This window comes from Panthera onca, chromosome X (genome assembly GCF_046562875.1).
Source record: "Panthera onca isolate mPanOnc1 chromosome X, mPanOnc1 haplotype 2, whole genome shotgun sequence".
NCBI classification, from domain to species: domain Eukaryota; kingdom Metazoa; phylum Chordata; class Mammalia; order Carnivora; family Felidae; genus Panthera; species Panthera onca.
In genome coordinates this window covers 30,248,120-30,270,820 of record NC_138357.1, presented here as the reverse complement: position 1 = coordinate 30,270,820, position 22,701 = coordinate 30,248,120, and the positions used below count along the sequence as shown (strand labels likewise).

General features: G+C 38.8%; 1 protein-coding gene across 3 annotated transcripts; it reads left to right on the top strand.

Annotated features, from left to right (window-relative positions):
- The first annotated feature begins 1,606 nt into the window (after window positions 1-1,606).
- Window positions 1,607-19,463, top strand: MCTS1 (MCTS1 re-initiation and release factor). 3 transcript variants are annotated; one of them, XM_081793598.1, is made up of 8 exons: window positions 1,987-2,542; window positions 3,111-3,263; window positions 3,811-3,908; window positions 7,615-7,748; window positions 10,421-10,488; window positions 11,474-11,763; window positions 12,892-12,953; window positions 15,079-19,463. In XM_081793598.1, exons 1-6 carry the CDS (start codon window positions 2,529-2,531, stop codon window positions 11,553-11,555), a joined length of 549 nt encoding a protein of 182 aa, XP_081649724.1. In that variant the 5' UTR covers window positions 1,987-2,528; the 3' UTR covers window positions 11,556-11,763; window positions 12,892-12,953; window positions 15,079-19,463. The 3 variants fall into 3 exon arrangements, with proteins under 3 accessions (XP_081649725.1, XP_081649724.1, XP_081649723.1); XM_081793599.1 differs by lacking the exon at window positions 1,987-2,542 and adding an exon at window positions 1,607-1,923 and having other exon boundaries at window positions 12,892-19,463; XM_081793597.1 differs by having other exon boundaries at window positions 12,892-19,463.
- The last annotated feature ends 3,238 nt before the right edge of the window (window positions 19,464-22,701 follow it).

Sequence of the window (22,701 nt, the reverse complement as noted above, 5' to 3'; positions counted from 1 at the left end):
TTTGTTTTACATGTGAGTGCAAATCCACTCCACCACCTGGGTGGTGTCTGTTTAGTTAGGTTTTGTATGTTTCTATAGTTTCTTGGCTATTTTTTTAAAAGTAGGCTTTATGCCCAATGTGGAGCTCAACACGGGGCTTGCACTTACAACCCTGAGATCAAGACCTGAGCTGAGATCTCCAGTCAGTCTGCTTAACCTCTGCTTAATTGACTGACCCACCCAGGCATCCCCTGATTCACTTTTTTTTTTTGAAGTTACACTAGTAAAACGTGTTTAACTGTTACCTCTCTCTCTTTTTAAATAAAGTTTATTTATTCATTTGGAGAGAGAGAGAGAGAGACAGATGGAAAGCAGGGGAGGAGCAGAGAGAGAGGGAGAGAATCCCAAGCAGACCCGGAGCTGTCAGCACAGAGCTCCACTCAGGGCTCAAGGCTCATCTCACCAATCGAGATCAAGACCTGAGCCGAAATCAAGAGTTTGTCGCTCAACTGACTGAGCCACCCAGGTGGCCCTAACTATTATCTCTTCAATCAGATTAGTCTGAGGGTGCCTGGGTTGCATAGTTAAGTCTCCCACTCTTTAAAAAAAAAAAAAAATTAATGTTTTATTATTTGTTGAGAGAGAGAGAGAGAGCGCAAGCATCAGTGGGGGAGGGACAGAGAGAGAGAGAGAGGGAGACACAGAATCTGAAGCAGGCTCCAGGATCCAAGCTGTCAGCACCGAGCCTGATGCGGGGCTCAAACTCAGGAGCCGTGAGATCATGACCTGAGAGGAAGGCAGACGCTCAACCGACTGAGCCACCCAAGCGCCCCAAGCGTCCCACTCTTAATTTGGGCTGAGGTCAGGATCTCAAAGTTCCTGGAACTGAATCACTCCCCCCAGCCCCGTCCCTGCGGGCTCTGTAACCACAGCGCAGAATCTGCCTGGGATTCTCTCTTTCCCTCTCCCTGCCCCTCCCCTGCTCATGTGCACATGTGCACATGCGTGCTTTCTCTTTCAAAATAAACATTAAAAAAATTAATCTTTTATTACTTGCCTAGAGACCATTTTATCGACAAGGAAATTACCTCCCTTGAGTTATAGCCCAATTTATAGGTATGGGGATGAGGCAGGGGACAACAACCGAATGAATAATTCTATGTGGTCACCTCACTATGGCTGGTGAGCGTGGCTGCCAGATTAAAATACAGGACGTCCAATTAAATTCAGATAACAAAGAAATTTTAAAAATATAAGTATGTCCCAAAAACGCATGAGGTGCAAAGTAAAAAAAAAACAAAAACAAAAACCAAAACCATTTCACTGTTTACCTGAAATTCAAAAATTGGATGTCCTGTATTTTTGTTTGCTAAACCTGGCAAGCCCATGAGTACATTAACAAGATGCCGTGAGGCTTGCCTGGGTTCCCGGTGGTCCGTAAGCACCGGTCCATTCGGTTGTTTCGGGGAACAAAAATCGTTCCCATTAAAGAAATTGCTTAGGTTAACAGCAGGTAGCAACCAAACACGGAACACTCTTGACCCTTTGAGGAACCCGTAACTGGCGCAACTGCCATAAATGCTGCCTTGGTTGACTTCCCCGCCCCCTTCATTCTTCTCTTCCTGCAACCAGAATGTTTGCTCTATCTCTTCTTCCCTTTCTAGTCCCGCCCTTCCAGCTCTCCTCTCTGGAGAGGAATCGGTAGCCTCAAAAGGGTCGGCAAAAATGCCGACGTGTTCAGAGGAGCGGAAGTAGTCACATTTCACTGAGAACCGTAAAGTGCGGCTGTCTGTCTCCCTTTCCGGATAACGACAACAGCCCTTGACTGCCAGTGCCAGCCTTCCTCGTGTGAAGGGACCTGCCGGACCCTTGCTAATTCAATTTTTCCCCCATTCCGGGCCCTCCCCTATCGTCGCCCCCTTCACCTTGGATCATGTTCAAGAAGTAAGGACATGCTGTGGGCTCCACTGGCTGCTCACAAAGTCGGTGGGGTGGGGGTGGGGAAGAGGGCGAGAGCAAAGATCCTCTTTCTCTCTCCCCCGCCCCTGCCATCCTTACTCACTAAGGTTTTCTAGAGTACTATGCTCTTACTCGCAACTTGCAACATTTAAGCTTTCCATCCCTAATCTTCAGTCGGGTTTTGATCCTTCCACCCTCGTTTTCTTTTTCCTTACTCCTCTTTTTCTTTTGCCTCCTCTCCCAGTCCTATCGCCATCCCTAGGGTTCTACCAATCACATCCTTGTACTGTGATTTAAGGGTATATCCTCTTTAGCTGAGAGGAGAGCCCTGCACTCACTGCCATATGTTTATTAGTTATGAACTGAATAAGGGAAGGCTTGACTTCCTGGGTCATGGGAGTGAAGGAGTCTGGGTGACAGGAAGCAAGCGGCCTGTCATGCCTATTGCCTAGCTGCCAGATTAACCTTGTCTTGAAAATAGCGTGATTGCCCCATAGGCTACTCAGTATAAGGAAGACAAAAATTCTTTGGGAACCTACTTAGTGGGTTTGCCTTCCAGATTTGGTAGACGCAAAAAGCAAAGGGGGAACATGGGCAAAGGAAGGTGGGTTTTGTGCATGACATTTTGAGCAAAAATAAATAGAAATCTTAGAAGTCATCGTCATCACTTAAAAAAAAAATCTCAGCAGATTACATAGCCTAGCAGAGGCTAATTCCCTAGGTTTTATTTGGGTTGGTCTTTTGTATCTCAATGCTCGAGGGTTTTTTGTTTTATTTTACTTTTTTTTGTTTCTGTTTTTGTTTTTGTTTTTTTGTACACCGGTTTTGTTATAGGTGGGAAACTTTCTTCCTGGGTAGAATTGAGTAGGGTTTTCCAGGAAGGGCATTTGTGTAGCTGATTACAGATTATAGTGTGAAATATGCCTCACATCCTCCCACCTGCCCCTCCCCTTTATTGTGTATACATGACAGTTTAATATTGTATTAAGACACTGGTTTTGTGCTGGACAGAATAAAAGGGAAATTATATTAAAACAATTTATTTCATAATTATTTTAGACATCTAAATACTTACTTGGGAATAGATGACTAATTAAAACAATATTTTTAGCTATTCTGATATTTTTGCTTAGAAATCCCTTTTTTTTTTCCTTGCAAAAATCATTTGACAGATTTGATGAAAAAGAAAACGTGTCTAACTGCATCCAGTTGAAAACCTCAGTTATAAAGGGTATTAAGAACCAATTGATAGAGCAATTTCCAGGTATTGAACCATGGCTTAATCAAATCATGCCTAAGAAAGATCCTGTCAAAATGGTTCGATGGTAAGTCTTTTTTTATCTCTATGCACAGCTCAGAATAGCTTAATATTGTATGATTAGATTGCACTCATAAAAAATGGAATTATTGTCACATTAACCATTGGTAGATTAATTATAGGAGCAGATAAATAGAATAATTCTAAAACAATATTCGTATTGTCAAGTGTTTCTTCATGTTTGTGAAAAATGTGGCTTTGTGTACTGTTTGTTTTATTAAAGAGTTAAATGTTTTTATTCAGACTTGGATTTAATTTATTTCAGTTTGTACTGTAAATATTTGTTTTATTGAATTATCTAACGATGAAATTAAAATAATAAAATGTGAAATAAAATTACAGTAGGTCAATTTTTTTTTTCTACTGGACTGGTATGGTAGATGAAACAATTTAAATAATGGTTTTTTTTGCCTGGATATTTAATGAAATTAAAAAGAGGCTGCTGTATCTTTGTATATATATGTTTCATATTTGTTATTATTTAAAGGATGTTTGGTATATTCATTTTTCTAAGAAAATATCTAACTTGGTACTTTGTGACATTTGTCTTACAGCCATGAACATATAGAAATCCTTACAGTAAATGGAGAATTACTGTTTTTTAGACAAAGAGAAGGGCCTTTTTATCCAACCCTAAGGTTACTTCACAAATGTAAGTCTTGTTAGAAAATACATATTTGGGGATATAGAAAGATATAAGGGGAGTTGAAAGTGACTTCTGGTACTTATTTATTAATACTAGGTGATATGGGGTATAAAACTAAAATGAATCCCCGTCTTGTGGTAAATCTGAAAAATGCAAATTCTCTCATTATGCGGTCCAGAAAGGCCAAGAAAGAACATTCACTCATTCATTCAGCAAGTATGTTTTGAACTTCTACATGTCAGGTACTGAGCTAGGTACTGAGAATATGATGGGAAGCAAAGGCAGACATGGTCGCCGTCCTTATGAAGCTCACAGTCTAGTTGGAAGAATAGACAATTAGATCATTACATGAATGTTTATTCACAGACTGTGATAAGTGCTGTGAGCACTTCCCTTTTTTAAATTCGTATCTAGATATGCCTCATAGAGATTAACTCTATCTAAGGGAAAGCATTGGCTAATTGCGGTAGTCCCAGTTATTGTTAGTTGGGTGGCAAGTTCAGCTGTTGTGAAACAAAATAATGTTTGTTACATACCTACATTTGCACATTGTTAGATTGAGTACATTACAAAAGAAAATTCAAAGGAGATAAAATCCTGGTGCACAAGAGGTTTTCAACTGTGAAGTTAAAATTTCTGCTTTTCAAACCAGTGTCTTTCTGGCATTCTAGCCAAGAGGCAGAAAGAAGGCGAGTGACTGGAAGGCTGTGTAGGTGGTAGTGGTAACTTAATGAGTTTGGTTTTTGGTAAGATGAGATAAATTTTGAATTACATGGTGGAGCAGAGGTCTGGAGCAGTGAGGCAAATCTTAAAAGAGGTGAATCATTTTAGTATTTATAAAGAATTATTTACAATTACTTGACTAAGTATTGATTTCATCAGGTTAAAAAAGTACATTGGAGAGAAACTGAGTCCTGATGCAGTGGAAAAAGTTTAAAATGAAAATATTCTGGTGACGTTAATTCCTACTCAACTAAAAGAGGACAGAGACAAAGTACTCAAATGTATTGCATGAATCTAGATTAGATCCTGGTTTGAAAAGCAAAATTCAAGCCCTCCCCCTTCCCCCACAAAAAAGATAAAAAACACTTTCTTAGGGCTCTTGGGGGGAACTCTGAATATGGTTTGGCTATAAGACAATATTGTGGGACTATTGTTACAGTTTTAGGTATGATAATAGTATTGTGGTTATGTAGGAGAATGACTAGTTTTAGGTGATATGTGCTTATTTATGGTGAAGCATTATGTTTGAAATTTCAAATGGTAGAGGACAAAATGTGTGTGCATAAATAGAGATAAAGCAAACAGAGCAAAGCGTTAATGAACAATTATTCAATCTCAGTGGGTGGCGTCCAAGTATTCATTGAACTATTCTTTGTTTTTCATTGTTTGATGTTTGTTTATTTTTGAGAGAGAGAGACACACACATACACCACAGGCAGGGGAGGGGCAGAGAGAGAGAGAGAGAGGGAGACACAGAATCTGAAACAGGCTCCAGGCTCTGAGCTGTCAGCACAGAGCCCAACGCAGGGCTGAAACTCTGAAGGGCAAGATCATGACCTGAGCTGAAATTGGACGCTCAACTGACTGAGCCACCCAGGCACCCCTTCATCAAACTATTCTTAATGGTTTTTCTGTATGTTAAGCATTTGCATAATAAGTTGGAAGAGAAAGGTGTTCCTATTTAATAATATTTTGCTGGGAACCGACCTTTTAGAACATCCTAAAGTTATTGATGTGCAAGAAGCAGGATAATATGGTGGTTAAAAGCATACTTGGAGTTAGGCAGACCTGGGTTCAATTTCCAGTGTGTGTCACTTTTGCCAGGCCACTTAAACAGGTCATCACTTGTTTAAACCTTATTTCCTTTTCTTTTTTTTTTTAAAGATTTTTTTTTTTTATTTTTAAGTAATCTTTACACCCGACACAGGGCTTGAACTCACAACCCCAAGTTCAAGAATTGCATGGTCTACCCACTGAGCCAGCCAGGCACTCCTTAAGCTATATTTCCTCATCTTTTTAAAAAATGGATACATTGTATATCATATCTCCCAGGATTGTGAGGATTAAATGAGATTCGTGCATGCAATGCCTGGAACACAGTAATGGCTCAATATATGATAGCCATTGTAATGATGTAGTAATTGTTAAGTAACTGTCCACTGCTACTGTATATTATCATCATCATGCTCAAGATCATCATCATCATCATTATTATTAAAAGGCAGGTATTAACGAGGATGGAGAACTAGAAAACAAATTATGTTTGTTTCAGGTTTCTTTTTTTCAATAAGATGTTTAAATTAATATGTAGTCTTGGTAGAAAAAATACTTATTCTCTGAATAGTGGGAGGGCTAGTGGTAAGACATTAAAGTGAATAAATTTTACCAATTATTAATATTCCTAGAAAGCCCTGAGAGGTCTAAAAAATCCCCGCCGCCCCCCCCCCCCCCCGCCCCCGCCCAGCCATTGTTTTGAGTCTTTCAGGGATCCTTTAATCCTTAGATTATGACACACACACACACACACACACACACACACACACACAAATAAATTTTTTGGAATTATAAAAGGAATTTGTGTTCATTCTAGAGAATTGGAAAGTGCAGAAATAAGATCACCTGTATTCCTATGACCTAGAGATAACCATGGTTAGTATGTTGGTGTACTTCCATCCAATTATTTCCTATATTGTGTATGTGTGTTTATATATTTTTTCCTTTTTTAAAAATATTTTTTCCTTTTAAATTGGGCTCTCCGTTAAATAGCTTTTAATTAATTGACTTTATTTTTTAGGACAGTTGTAAAATGGAGCAGAAAAAAGAGTTCCCATATACTTCCTACCACCCTTCCCTTATTATTCTTTGGTGTCATGCATTTGTTAAGACTGATGAACCAATATCGATTCATTATTATTAACCAAAGTCCATAGTTTACATTAGGGTTCATTCTTCGCATTGTACATCCGGTGGGTTTTACCAAATGCATAATGTTATGTATCCATTGTTACGGTATCACTATGATACTGTCATATGATAGTATCATAGTATAATTTATTGTCCTGAGAGTCCTCTGCTCCACTTATTTGTCCCTTCCTGCTTTTTCTCCTCTCACTCCCTAGCAACCACTGATCTCTTTGGTATTTTTTTTATTTTACTTTTTCCTCTTAACATTATATTATGAACATTTCCCAGAGTAATACAGATTTTCCAAAAGTATTGTTCTATTATATACGTACTATAGACATACCTTAAGTCATTTATCTCTTCATTGTTGGACATTGAGGTTGATTCCAGTTTATTTTTATTGTAAATAATAGTGCTGCAATGATTATATTTCTGCCTAAATATATTGTATATCTCTAATGTTTTCTTAGGATAAAGCCCTAGAAAGAGAATTACCAAGTCAAAGAGTATGAACCTTTTCAAGGCTGTTGATACATGTTGCCACGTAGTCCTAAAGAAAAGTTGTGCTCCATTATAAGCCTTCTAGCAGTGTATGAAAATGCCAGTTTTCCTAAACTCTTGCAAGCACTGGGAATTACTTTTGTTAAAAATATTTATCAACTTGATAAATGAAGGATGGTGTTTCAGTTTTATTTTGCATTTTTCAGAATACTGTAAGTTTGGGAAATATTTGCTCATGTCCTTTGCCTTTTTCTGTTGAGTCATTAGTCTCATTAATTTATGTGATGTATTTCTTTTCTTCTAGATCCCTTTATCCTGCCACACCAGCAGGTTGATAAAGGAGCCATCAAATTTGTTCTCAGTGGAGCAAATATCATGTGTCCAGGCTTAACTTCTCCTGGAGCTCAACTTTACCCTGCTGCAGTAGATACAGTTGTTGTATCCTTCCCAGGCTATAACTGCTGAAAAATGTATTCACAGTATTTTTGTCATTACTGGAAGATCTATCACCCAAGAGAAGATTAGGTGTACTTTTCTGGAGGTTACCGCTACTGTTGTCTCATGACTTTCTTGTTACATTTCAAGATGTGGGAAAAAACATCATTTCAGCCTTTCTTGTTGCGTTTCAATGTGTGGGAAATAACATCATTTCTATGTCCCATCTTAGAAGTTAAATGGGAACAAGTAATAAGAAGTCCCAGCTGCATTCTGGCCCAGTTACTGCCCAATGTTATCAGACTCAGGACACAGTATAAAACTTGATTATTTTTTAAAATGTTTATTTATTTGTTTTGAGAGAGAGTGTGTGTGTGTACAAGTAGGGGAGGGGCAGGGAGAGAGGGAGAGAGAGAATTCCAAGCCGGTCCCATGCTGTTAGCACAGAGCCCGATGCGGGGCTCAAACCCACGAACTGTGAGATCATGACCTGAGCTGAAATCAAGGGTTGGACACTTAACTGACTGAGCCACCAGGCACCCCTGAAACTCTAGATTATTAATGGAGAGGCTATATATGATATGATTGGATCACTTCTTTAGACATCAGCTTGCTACTTTAAAAATTTTTTTGGGGCGCCTGGGTGGCTCAGTTGGTTAAGCAGCCGACTTCAGCTCAGGTCATGATCTCGCGGTCTGTGAGTTCGAGCCCCACGTCGGGCTCTGTGCTGACAGCTCAGAGCCTGGAGCCTGTTCCGGATTCTGTGTCTCCCTTTCTCTGACCCTCCCCCATTCATGCTCTGTCTCTCTCTGTCTCAAAAATAAATAAACGTTAAAAAAAAAAAAAATTTTATTAAAAAAAAAAATTTTTTTTTAAATGTTTATTTATTTTTGAGAGAGAGAGAGACAGAGCGTTAGCAGGGGAGGGGCAGGGAGAGAGGGAGACACAGAATCTGAAGCAGGCTCCGGGCTCTGAGCTGTCAGCACAGAGTCTGACGTGGGGCTCAAACTCACAAACCGCAAGATCATGACCTGAGCCAAAGTGGGATGTTTAACTGATTGAGCCACCCAGGCGCCCCCATCAGCTTGCTACTTTTATAGTTGGCTTATCCATATACACTGGAGTAAAAGCACTCAAAAGGGAAAATAGCTTAGGCACCAGGTAGAGTGTTAGAAGTGGGTAGTGGGAAATACTGACAATCCCCAACTTTTATATTACAGATCATTTTTAAGTTGGATGTTTGGGCCTCAGAACATATTTTCTCAAAGAGAAATGTTAAAGTTTCAGATAGTCCTTAAAACTCATGATGTAACTGAGTAATTTTGCATAATTTTCATTTCTACAGTGGTGTTTAGCTATATTCTAGATCAAATAGGTTTTTGTCAACTAGTCTGGAGAGGAGGAGATCTTCTCTTTTGTCATAGATAAAGGGGCCATTTGCCTCAGGTTGAGAAAATACTTGGTAGCTATAGGGAAATCACTGTAGAGTGGGAAGGCCATTGGAGTGGGTTTAAGAGTGTGTCCTGTACTTGAAGGAGACTGTCTAGTCTCCTGACACTGCCCAGTGTCCTCTGTTGTGGCAGTTATGTTTAAGGAGTAGATTGTATAAGGTGTATGTTGGTACCTTAGGAACAGCTTGTGTCGACAGAGATACTGGTCACATAATAGGTGCTCAAATATTTTTGGAACGCTGAGTCTATGAATTGAAAATGAGATGGAGAAAAGTATTCTGTGAGGACAGGTTTTCTTTTTAATGTTTCTGACTTTTCTAAGTGTTGTAGGTTTATAGTTCTGGAGATTCTCTTAAATGGAAGAATTTTCAAGTGCCTAACCTTTGCTTTTAAAGTAATTTTTATTTTGAAATAATTACAGACTTTTAGACAGTTGCAAAACTAGTGCAGGGAGATACTGTGTACCCTAGGAATTTTGCTTTGTAAAATATGTACTGCAATGTGTAACATTCTAAATGCTTCAAATGATAACCAGGAACATTTTGGTTGTTCTAGAAAGGTTGAAACATACACTGGGTTCTTACAGATAGACTGGGGGTATAAATATTATTTTAATGATGTCCATGGGGCACCTGGGTGGCTCAGTCGGTTAAGCATCCGACTTCAGTTCAGGTCACAATCTCGCGGTCCGTGAGTTCGAGCCCCGCGTCGGGCTCTGTGCTGACTGCTCAGAGCCTGGAGCCTGCTTCCGATTCTGTGTCTCCCTCTCTCTGTGCCCCTCCCCCATTCATGCTCTGTCTCTCTCTGTCTCAAAAATAAATAAACATTAAAAAAAAATTAAAAAAAAATGTGTCCATTACATAAAACCGCCATTCATTGATTACAACATTAGAACAAACCGTGTTTATTTATTTCACAGTTTTTAATATTTACATGAAAGAAATTTTATCTTTTTTGCAGGTCTTATTTTGGTTTTGTTGGCATTGGGTTATGGTATTAACATTTAACTTAAAAACCAAGAATGATTATTAGATTCATTCATTTAGCATTTATTGAATATTTACAGTGTGCCCACAGACTCTGCTAGGTCCCTGCCCTCAATTGAGTTGATGGTCTGGGTGAGGATACAAGATGGGTTCAAAGTGGCTTAACTAGTAACGTGATCATTGTTTGATACCCCCTCTCCAAGGCATTTTGATAGTTTTCTTAGCTGTGTGTTTTCAGGCAATCATGGCAGAAGGAAAACAGCATGCTCTGTGTGTTGGAGTCATGAAGATGTCTGCAGAAGATATGTAAGTCTCACATTAGGCCCCCTTGGCTTTTGAGAAAGGGTAACCTATGCGGGAAGCATCAGAATTACAGGTGAAATTTGCTGTCATTCATCTCACATCTTACAAATACTTAAGCACAGAAGCCTCGTTTCTGATTTTCCCTGACACTTCGGAAGCCATCGAAACCTATTTTGTCTCCAGGATTGCATTCTTTCTTAAGCACTCTGAAAAGAACCGGGTGCCAACACAGCTGTTTTATATGTATGTGTGTGGTATTTTAGGAACTTACAAAATTTTTTTTTGTTTGCGAGAGAAGGTATACATGCACGCGCTTGCGTGTGGATGCAGGAGTAGGGACAGAAGGAGAGGGAGAGAGAGAATCCCAAGCAGGCTCCATGCCCAGCGCAGAGCCTGATGCTGCCTCATCTCACACCATGAGGTCATGACCTGAGTCGAAATCAAGAGTCAGATGCTTAACTGAGTGAGCCCCGCAGGTGCCCCAGGAACTTTTTATTCAGTATGACTTAAATTTTTAATTGGGGGGAAGAATGTTGTGCTACTAATTTTTAAAACCGTGACACAGTTCAGCACCACATGGTATTTATCTTCTATTTTGACCTAGTAGTATAGATTATTAAGGAAGTATTAAAGATATTTACCAAAACGTAGTCAATATATTGAAAAACTTGGAACTCATTTGACGACCAAATTAATCCTGTTAATTTTGTTGCACAGTCAATTACAACACTCTGATGTTCTCCTGGTATGGTGACATAATTACTTTGTTTCTATAAGGCCCACTAGTTAGATCACTAGAATCATTTTAAGACAGGAACTGCAGCAGAGTAATGTCATTTAATGTAGTCAATAACGTTAATGTAATAAATAAATTCCCTGCATGGGGCTCAATAATTGCAAAATAGCAATGCACTCAGAATTATATTTACCATAAGTAAGCCTATAAAAATTCATAACAATATGTTTATGTGCTTTTCTCCTTCCACAGTGAGAAAGTCAACAAAGGAATTGGCATTGAAAATATCCATTATTTAAATGATGGGCTGTGGCATATGAAGACATATAAATGAGCCTCAGAAAGAATGCACATGGCTAAATATGGATATTGTGCTGTATCTGTGTTTGTGTCTGTGTGTGACAGCACGAAGACAGTACCTCTGTGGTTATGCTGAATAAATTCAACAGATGCTAAAATTCTGTTAGCTTCAAAAATTATTTTAATTTTTCTTAAAGTCCAGTTAAAATTGGGTAGCAAACTTGGACATTAAGAGGTATCTGGTAAGTAATCAAACTCAGACAACTTAATGTCCTTTCTTATGCCAGTAATGTAAAATTGAAGGGCAGGACTTGGTACACGAACTTGCCGACCTCCCAGAGACTCTGGCTACTTAATGGGGCTGGAAGCTGGACTGGGAATTTTCTCCTATTACCCTAGAAATGCCTCTTCTCTTTTGTTTGTGTTTTTTGTTTGTTTGGTTGTCATTTTTAAACTTTTCATTATGGAAAATTCCAAGCATATATAAAAGTACGTGGGGAATAGTAGTATAAGGGACCTTTTCTGTATCCACCACCCAGCTTCAATTCATGGCAAATCTTACTTCATCTGTATCTCATTTACTCCTTCCCCACCCCACTCCCTGATTATTTTGAAGCAAATCCCAGATATCTCATTTTATCCACAGTAACTTAAATATGTATCTTTAAAAGCTAAATTTTTTTAAAAACATCATTACACCTAAAATATCGTTATCACACCCCAAAAAAGAACTATTTCTTAATATGATCAAATATCTTGTTTAAATATGTGACAAATGAACTTGATTGCCTCTCTTTTTCATTTTTTTAACCATTGGTTTGCTTGAAATTGGTACCAGACAAGGTCCATATATTGCATTTAGTTGTTATTTATTTAAGTCTCTTAATCTAGAAGGTCTCCCTTTGTATTTTCCCTTTAAATTAACTATTGAAGGAATCTGGTTGTTTTGTCTTACAGAGTTTTCTCCCACATTCTGGATTTTGTTGATTGTATCGCTGTAAGGTAATTTAACTTGTTTTTATGTCCCCTGTATGACCTGTACACAGATAGGCTTGAAGAGATCCAGGTTCAATTTATTTAGCGCCCTGGCCTGAAGCTGGGTAAACTCATACTACACAGATGCCCACAACTTCCAGATTTGGGTCCTTACTGTATTCCCCCAAAAAGCGTGTATGTCCTATCCTAAGTGGCATATGAAGGCCATGGACTTATTTCAGTAAGAACAGTAAGCTCTTTTGGGAGTTAAAGGAGCAGTTATGAATTTACATAGTGACAATAGGCATTTCTTCCTAATAACCTCGCTGTTCTAGTGTCTCAGCCATTTTCATTTGGTTGTTTACAAATATGTGACATGTGGTTTTATTTTTCAGATGGATACAGACATTTACAAGATTGTGGTGACCTGTGTTACAGTTAGAAGTTGGTGAGAAAGGTGAGGGTGGATAGTAAAAAGAGGGAGACCATTTGGCTGGCTGTTGGAGCTGGGCCTCCCAAGATACAACATAGGTGAAGGTTGTAGATCCAGGGTCTGACCCTCAGACTGAGAAACCATCTCCCACTAAATGAAACTTGTAAGACTTGGAGATTCCCACATTAGAATGTAAATGTGTTCATCTATAGTGCTAAGTCTGCTTAGGGTAAACAATTAGGAAACTGGAAGTTTCTTGATGAACTTGGATAAGAGTAAAGGAAGGTTGAAAATTTGGGGGAGTATTTCATCTGGGCTGGGGTAAGGCTTAGAGAATTTTTCTTGCTTCATCATTAATTACAATGCTTATGTCTGCCAAAATCTTTCCTAGCCCATAGAGGTGCCCTGATATTTTACTTTCTATAGCCTTTTGAAGTTCTTTGTAGAATATTTGCTTTTGTTATGACAGTTATATCCTACAAGTTTCCGTATTGTTATATTTTCCTATTTATTCCTGGTGTATAAAAGTGTAAATAGTCTCCTCAGTAGCCCATTTATAAATCCTCTTTCCGGGTATGTTTCTTCAGCAGGTCTCATGTTATGCTGACTTACTGGTTTCAAAGTCAGATGTCTTTCCATTTGAGGGATGAGACGCCCTATTTGAGGCCTGTAGCACCTGGTGTTCTTAAGAAGAAAATATCTGAGTCACTGATGTCAAAACCGAACTTTGAACCTTTATTGTTGGTACTAAGTTAGTGTTAATTGACCAAGATTGCCTATGGAGTGTTGGCAATGAAAACAAAGCACTCGCATATTAGAGAAGTTAAAACCTTTAATTGCCTGGTTTCTGAAATAATTTATCCTTGTTTCTAACCACTGTTAACAGTGGGTGTACGGGACACTTTAAAAATATTTAACATCATCATCTGTGCTTGTTTTTCCTACTATGCTGAGGTACAGTGACTGTGTTGCCTTGGTGATGTGGACTAAATATGTATGTTTTCTCCTTCCCCTGGGTCTGAGGCCTCAGGTCATGGTGTTAATCAGGGGTGTCACTCTACACTGGGAGCCTGATCAGTTTGTAAGCATAAGGTCGCGCAGGAAAGCTAATTCAAAGAGGTTAAACTAGCATATCAGCCTCTTTGTGCTGCGTTTAAAGGAAACTTAGTTTACCCACATTCCTGAGATTACAAATACAGGGAGAGCCTGTTTTCTCTCAGGCAATGTGTCTTCGGTTCATTTTTAGTTTCCAAATTAATTTTGTGTCAAGCCAGCCTACAATCTTGCCATTTCTGTGTATATGACATCCTTAGTCAGCCAAGGTCAGTTCAGCTCAATGGACATTTATTGAATATTTGCTAGCTTCTAGGTGACGTGACACAAAGATGAATAATACACAGGTGGCCCTTGCCCTTAAGGAGCTTCCAGTCTAGTGGGTAAATTGACATTTAAGAAAACCTGGGTAATGGTTACAGCCCAATACCAATTTATAAAGCCACTGGGAAGTTACTAATACTTTTCCAATTTCAGTCACTAAAATTTGCAAATTACACATGAGCTAAATATAAAAATATTGCTTAGATTGTATCCAATGTGAGAAGGTTAAAAAAATCCAGATGTCTTGGAGTTGCAAGGATTGAGCATTCCAACTCAAAGGTTGTCCCATTGTGCAATAATATAAAGGCCTGTTCAGCCCTCTTCTAGCAGACTATTATAGTTGTTTGGTGGTGTTTTGTTGGCAGCTGGATTTTTCCTTTTCTTGTTCTTTTTTTTTTTGTGTGTGAATGTTCTGGACCCAAAACAGGCAGCTGGATTTATCCCAGGGGTAGTCATGAACATTTCCAATTTGAGATTTGATAGTCCCCAAACAGAAGGTCATATGGCATTTGTCAAATAATGATTATATCTAGCCAAGTTCCTCCTCTGCATACAAATCAGCTACTGAGGATACAGTATTTCTAAGCATAGTGCTTCAGAAGATAAAAGAATGGCAAATGACTCAATTTGCAGATGTGTTTCATTACAGTAAAATATTTCACTTTTTTGTTGTGAGAATATTAATCATGTAGCAATTATATATTAATGGGAATATGAAATGAATGTATACCCAAACAAAATATAGTAAATATTTTTAACTTTGTTTATCTAGGTTCCTTAATTTTGAGAATATGTCTCTCAAGGCTCTTCAGGAGACTCAAAATGTTCCAATTTCTAAAGGAGTATCCACTAAACCTGATTTATAATGAAAGGAAAAAAATGAAAATGCATGCATCCTGTGTCACTATAACCATCACTTCTGAGGCCTCAAGCAATCAGAAGCTTACTCAAGCTATAACCTGTAAGAATTAGGCCACTGAAATATATTTGGAAAGCCCTTCAGAACACTTGTGTTTAGTATGTTGTTAATTGTATTTAGATTAAATATAATTGTATTCTTAATATCTCAGTCTCTCAGCAACAGTTCCTAAAGAAATCCTGTCTTTCAACATGGAGACTGATGCGTGTAAATGTATATTTTGCATTATGTTTTTATACTTTTGTATGTATACTTTATTATGCTTTTTGTAGCAGGTAAAAGAATGACTACCTATAATGAACTATAACACTACTTTGTTTCATATTATATTAAAACTAATTAAGTACTTGTAAAGGACTGGAACTCCATCAGAACAGGAATGAATGACTGTGATTGAGAACCAGTTTTTAAATCTATATTGACACTATTAGACAGGTAGGTTGGTTGGGTTGATTGGTTGATTGGTTTAAAAGGTTGGCCTCTTGGAGAATATAATTTATGTATGGATAAATATACAGGAGATGATTTGCTGGAATTCTCCTGGTAATATCATGTTCATTAGAACAGGTCATGGGGAGGAAAAATAGATGAAAACATCCAAACTAATTAGTACTATTAATATTTGCCTCTTGGAGTAAAAAATGAAAGGACACCAAATTTTATCCTTGAATACTTTGAGAAATAAAAGATTAATTAGTGAAATAATTTCTAATTAAGGGGTGCCTGGGTGGCTTAGTCAGTTGGGCGTCTGACTCTTGATTTTGGCTCAGGTCATGGTCCCAGGGTCATGTGATTGAGCCCTATGTTGGGCTCTGTGCTGAGCATGGAGCCTGCTTAAGATTTTTTGTCTCTCTCTCTCCCCCTCCACCCCCCGCCTCCCTCTCTCTCTCTCTCTCTCTTCCCCTTCCCCACTCACGTGTGTGCACTCTCTAAAATTAAAAAATTTTTTTTCTAATTAAAACCCCAGTTGTTGGGGCGCCTGGGTGGCTCAGTCGGTTAAGCGTCTGACTTCAGCTCAGGTCATGATCTCATGGTTTGTGAGTTCAAGCCCCACATCAGGCGCTGTGCTGACAGCTCAGAGCCTGGAGCCTGCTTCAGATTCTGTCTCATTCTCTCTGCCCCTCCCTGACTTGTGTCCTGTCTCTATCAAAAATAAATAAATGTAAAAACAAACAAACAAACAAACCCAGTTGTTAAAGAATGACATGCCTCACTCTAATTAAATGGGTTATCCTGTACATTTTAAAATTTCATTTTAAAAGTAAAACAAATCACGATTTCTACATCATATTTTTTATTGCTCTTCTTGTTCCATTCTTCAATTTTAAAGTACTTTAATTTCAGCCAATATGTAATAGAGGGAACTTTTGGGGTATAATCATTCACTCCCTTCAGGTTCATTGTAAGTGTTCCCAGAACTCTGTCATAGGAAGAAATAACTCTAAATTGAAAAGTTACAAAGATTAATTTTCTTTCCTTCTAATTTTAATGTTTTATCACAGGACTTGATTGTGAGTGATAACTATGAACTTTCATTTAATCTCCTATGATGAAATAAGTAATTTCTTCTGACTGTCACAAGCATATGAGCAAAAGACCGTTTTAAGCAATAAATCATGTAAGCGCTTGCTTGGAGGAAGTTCCATTTCTCCAAACATACTCCTTGAAAACAAATCAAATTCAGTTCCCTTTTTGCCTCAGGGAAAGCCATACTGGGGAGACTTTTGAGGTCGGGCAATCTGTTTTTATTCTTTCCACTTTTCTATTTCAAAAGGAGACTTTCTGTCTTTGTCGCCAAATGCTGGGGTTGTCCTAGGCTGATGCATGATAAAGCCCCCCCAGGCTTGGAAATTTGCAAACCAGTGAGATGATTTTGTGATGAAACTGCATGTTGGATTGATACTACCTGTGATTGAGCTTAAATTTGAGACAACTTTTAAAAGGAGCTGTGCACTTTCTATCAGGGCTTGAAATGTCTGTTTCTACACACTGATGTCTTAATAATTTTTAGTTTCTCATGATCTGATTTTGTATGCACTTCTTGGTCTGGGTACTGTTTTCATCAGGTCAAAAGCTGCCCCATTCAGAATTCACTTTGTAAAGCCAAACTTCACTGTTCATTTAAACATCTGGACTAGGTTGGACAGGATGAGGAGGATGGGAGGAGAGTCCTTTTTACCCTGTAGGCTCTGGAAGGTTTCTTAGAGAGTTGGTTTATCTAGGATTAGGAAAAAGTATGCTTTTGCATGACTAAGATCTTTCTGAAGTTTGCTTGTGTAAGCATTTTAGATTTCAGAAAGTTCAGCCTGAAATGTATGTGAATATAGAGTAGAAACAGTTTCATTTAGTGGGATAATGGCTGTCTCTAACTCATCAAATTAATTTCTCCTAAATAGCTTTCAAAAAGCCCAGGATTAGAAAATATTTGTCAATGGCAGTGCTTTATTCTGTTTTAAAAATAGTAGGTCTAAAATCTAGTAAAATGTGGATACTTAGCCCTGTACTTATTTTATGTTGTGATTTACAAGGTACAAATTTAATATTTTGTAAAATGTTTTGAAAGAAGTCAACAAAGTAACTCCCCTTTCTTGCCCCCAAAGGCGGAAGTCTGAGAGAAGAAGGCACGTGGCCTCATGAGCTTCTGGGTGTTGTCAAACCCAATTTTCTCCCAACTACCAAATGCCCAGTTACATTTACTGGGGATGCAGGAGTCCCACTTAAGCAGTGGTTTTTGCCAATATAAAGAGAAACATCTTGATTAAAGTCTGAAGAGATAGGAACCATACTGATTTGGGCAGTTTTGGCTCTAATGTCTAATTTGCTGTGAAAGGGGAACTCGCTCTCAGTTAATGTTCTTAAAAGCAACTTCTGAATTTCTCCTGAAAACATATTGACTTTATAAAAAAAGCTGTTTGAGGAAGAGCTGTTTTATTGCATGGCACAGATTATATGTACAGATGTTATCTTAAAACTTAATTAAGGAGTTCCCTTAGAATTTGAATATTCAATACCAGCTATTATTCACATCAACATTTTAATATTTTACCATCTAGGTATTTAATAAAAAGGATTGATCCATATTTAGCTGTGTGAAGTGCTAGTTAATTTGTTCAAATGGCTAAGAGGGAAAGGTAAATAACATTCCCTGGTGCCTACTATATGCACAAGCTCTACTTGCAGTATCTTGCTTAATCTTTATGATGATTCTGTGAGGTAGATTTGAATTCTCATTTTACAAATGAGGAAACTAAGGCACCTGAAGATACATAACTAATAAATGACAGAATTGGGATTTGAACCTACGACTGCCTCACTGCAAACCCTGTCTTGCAGAAAGTCTCCTCTCACGTTTCATAAAATGTTAACCTCAGCCCACAGTCGTATCCCGATCTTTGTTTATGGGTTATTGGAGAGGAGTGTAAATTGGCCTGGCCTCTGTTCCACAGTGGGGAAAATATGGGTAGGATTTGAAGGTGAGAAGAATGGGTTGCTTACACAGTGTCTTATCTGTGCTTCTGAGGGAATTTCTCTTTCCCCCTCATCAGCGGGGTATGTGGGGGAGAACCTTCTGAAATTGTGGACTCAGTCCTGAGGACTGAACTTTTTCTATTAGTCACCTTCAAGCCATGTGATTTGTGACCATTTAAAGGTTAGGCCATTTAGGAGCCTTTGCGGATCTTTTTAGAAAAGGATATAATGGGGAGGGTTAGTCACGTGGGGGAGATTATAATGTGCAAAGGCAGGGCTAGCAGCTGCTTTATGACTATCCATATATTCAGAAGGTAAATAGGGGAAAGGATTAGTGAATATGAAAATTAATGACAGGAGCAGTTTGGTTCAGTTGTAATCTAAGGAAAAAAAGCTGAGGGGTCTAATCTATATATTGCTCTAGATCCAGTGATTTAATTTTCAGAAGGAAGGTCCATGCAAGGAAATGGCCTGGGGCCTGCTAAAAGTCAGGTTGCAATTGACATAGCATTCAAGACAACCAGAGAAACAAATAGGACTTTGGGAAGAACCTTCAAGTTTTCTCCCATTCATGTACTAGCCTTGGGGTGGGGGGTGGGGGGCTTATACTTCTGGAATTGGTTAGAAATGTGCTATAACTATAAAATACATACTGGATTTCAGACTTAATAAAAAATGTAAACTAGCACATTAATTTATTTTCTGGTTACATGTTGAAATGACAACATTTTGGATACACTGGGTAAAATAAAATACTAAAAGTAATTTCACCCATGTCTTTACTTTTTTAATGTGGCTACTAGAAAATTTAAAACAACTCACATGGCTCACATATTTCTATTGCATGGCACTGGACTGGAGAATAGGCAGTATTCCCTGGAAGTTCCCTCTAGATTCGAGTGCCTTAGAGTGGTAAGTACAGAAAGGAAGATTCCCGGTGCCAGTATTCACTCCTCCATCAAGCTACGACCAGTTTTTCCCCTTTCCTCTCAGATGGTATGGGGGTTCTGTTTTGACTATTAGAACATCCCCGTTTATCCAACACTTAGTACCTATGTGGATGTCTTTTTTTAATATATATTTTTATTTTTGAGAGAGAGAGAGAGTGGGGGAGGGGCAGAGAGGGAGACATAGAATCCGAAGCAGGCTCCAGGCTCTGAGCTGTCAGCACAGTACTGACACAGGGCTCAAACCCACAAACTGTGAGATCATGACCTGAGCCAAAGTCAGATGCTTAACTGAGCCATCCAGGCGCCCCTGGATGTCTCTTATCAGTCACTCACTAGATCAAAGCATTCATGTTGTTTTTAAAGAAAAAGGCAAGCCCATCCCATTAAGGGCATCCTTCCTCCATCACTCCCATCCATCCATGCATCTGTTGAAAATCTGAGTCTTCTTTTTAGGTCTGTTCTTCCTGTCAAAGCTTTTGCCAAATTGCCAAAGCAACAGCATAATCAAATATGGCCATTCTTGCATGGAATTAGTGAAAACTATGAAAGAAATGAGAATTATGAGTATTTATCAAATTGAGGACTTTGATGGCAAAAGGACCACCATATTCTAATAATGAACTATAGCTTGTTTTATTGCTCATGCAGAGCTTACATGAAGTGATTGACTCTTTGTATGAATTATATGACTTTGGGCCTCTTTTGCTTTCCACAAAATACCAGGCCTAGTGATGAGGTGATAGACACTCTGTTTATGCAAGGAACATTATGTTGTACAGATGTCTCACTAATAAAGGTGGATTTATCTTTTTTTAAAGTTTATTTAAGTAACCTTCACACCCAACCTGGGGCTCAAACTCATGACCCCAAAATCAAGAGTCGCACGTTTCTCTGACTGAGCCAGCCAGGCGCCCCAAAGGTAGATTTATCTTTTTTAAAAAAAAATTATGGTAATTTTAAAGTCTGTAAGCTTCCTACTTAGGCTCAGGTTATGATCTCACCATTCATGGGTTTGAGCCCCGTGTCGGCTCCACCCTGATAATGTGGAGCCTGGAGCCTGCTTGGGATTCTCTCTCTCCCTCTTTCTTACCCCTTTCCCCCTCAAAAAAATAAAATTATAGTAGGGGCGTCTAGGTGGCTCAGTTGGTTAAGCGATCAACTTCAGGTCATGATCTCGCGGTTCGTGAGTTTGAGCCCCACTTCAGGCTCTCTGCCATCAGGACAGAGTCCGCTTTGGATCTTCTGTCCCCCTTTCTCTCTACCCCTCCCCCTGAGTCTGTCTCTCAAAACCCATTAAATATTAAAATTATGGTAGAAACTTCAGATTTATACCATCATTTCGTACTTACTAAACAAGTCATTTCCCCCATTATCCTTTAAATACTTAATTTTATCCTTGATGATATTGGAATTATTGAGTGATAATTTTTTATTTTTTGAGGGGGGGGAGGGGCACAGGGAGAGGGAGAGAGAGAATCTAAAGCAGGCTCCAGACTTCAAAATGGATGAAAGACCTAAATGTAAGACAGGAAGCCATCAAAATCCTCCAGGAGAAAGCAAGCAAAAACCTCTTTGACCTTGGCCACAGCAACTTCTTACTCAACAAGTTTCCAGAGGCAAGGGAAACAAAAGCAAAAGTGAACTACTGGGACCTCATCAAAATAAAATCTTCTGCACAGGAAGGAAACAATCAGCAAAACTAAAAGGCAACCGATGGAATGGGAGAAGATATTTGCAAATGACATATCAGATAAAGGGTTAGTATCCAAAATCAATAGAGAACTTATCCAACTCAACACCCAAAAAACAAATAATCCAGTGAAGAAAGGGGCAAAAGACATGAATAGACACTTCTCCAAAGAAGACATCCAGATGGCCAACTGACACATGAAAAAATGCTCCACATCACTCATCATCAGGGAAATACAAATCAAAACCACAATGAGATACCACTGCACACCTGTCACAATGGCTAACATTAACAACTCAGGCAACGACAGATGTTGGCAAGGATGCGGAGAAAGAAGATCTCTTTTGCATTGTTGGCGGGAATGCAAACTGGTACAGCCACTCTGGAAAACAGTATGGAGGTTCCTCAAAAAATTAAACATAGAACTACCCTATAACCCAGCAATTGCACTACTAGGTATTTATCCAAGGGATACAGGTATGCTGTTTTGAAGGGGCACGTGTACCCCAATGTTTATAGCAACACTATCAACAATAGCCAAAGTATGGAAAGAGCCCAAATTTCCATCAATGGATGAATGGATAAAGAAGATGTGGTGTATACACACACACACACACACACACACACACACACACACACACACACTGGAGTATTACTCGGCAATGAAAAAGAATGAAAGTTTGCCATTTGCAACTACATGGATGGAACTGGAGTAAAATTAGAGAAAGACAAGTATCATATGACTTCACTCATATGAGGACTTTAAGATACAAAACAGAGGAACATAAGGGAAGGGAAGCAAAAATAATATAAAAACAAGGAGGAAGACAAAACATAAGAGACTCATAAATATGGAGAACAAACAGAGGGTTACTGGAGGGGGTGTGGGAGGGGGGATGGGCTAAATGGGTAAGGGGCATTAAGGAATCCACTCCTGAAATCATTGTTGCACTATATGCTAACTAACTTGAATGTAAATTAAAAAAAAAAAAAAAGGCTCCACGCCCAGTGCAGAACCCAGCATGGAGCCCAATGTAGGGCTCAATCTCACCACCATGAGATCATCACCTGAGCTGAAATCAAGAGTTGGACACTTAACCGGTTGAATCACCCAGGAGCCCCTTGAGTGATTTAAAAAAATTTTTTTAAATATTTATTATTGAGAAACAGAGAGAGACAGAGCATGAGCAGGGGAGGGGCAGAGAGAGAGAGGGAGACACAGAATCTGAAGCAGGCTCCAGGCTCTGAGCTGTCAGCACAGAGCCCGACGCGGGGCTTGAACCCACAGACCGCGAGATCATGACCTGAGCCAAAGTTGGATGCTTAACCGACTGAGCTACCCAGGCGCCCCATCCCCTTCAGTGATTT

Excerpts from the sequence above, each read along its gene's own strand:
- MCTS1 (XM_081793598.1), top strand. Across the intron at positions 3,264-3,810 it reads CCTGTCAAAATGGTTCGATG|CCATGAACATATAGAAATCC; the intron begins GTAAGTCTTTTT and ends TTTGTCTTACAG. Across the intron at positions 7,749-10,420 it reads CTGCAGTAGATACAGTTGTT|GCAATCATGGCAGAAGGAAA; the intron begins GTATCCTTCCCA and ends GTGTGTTTTCAG.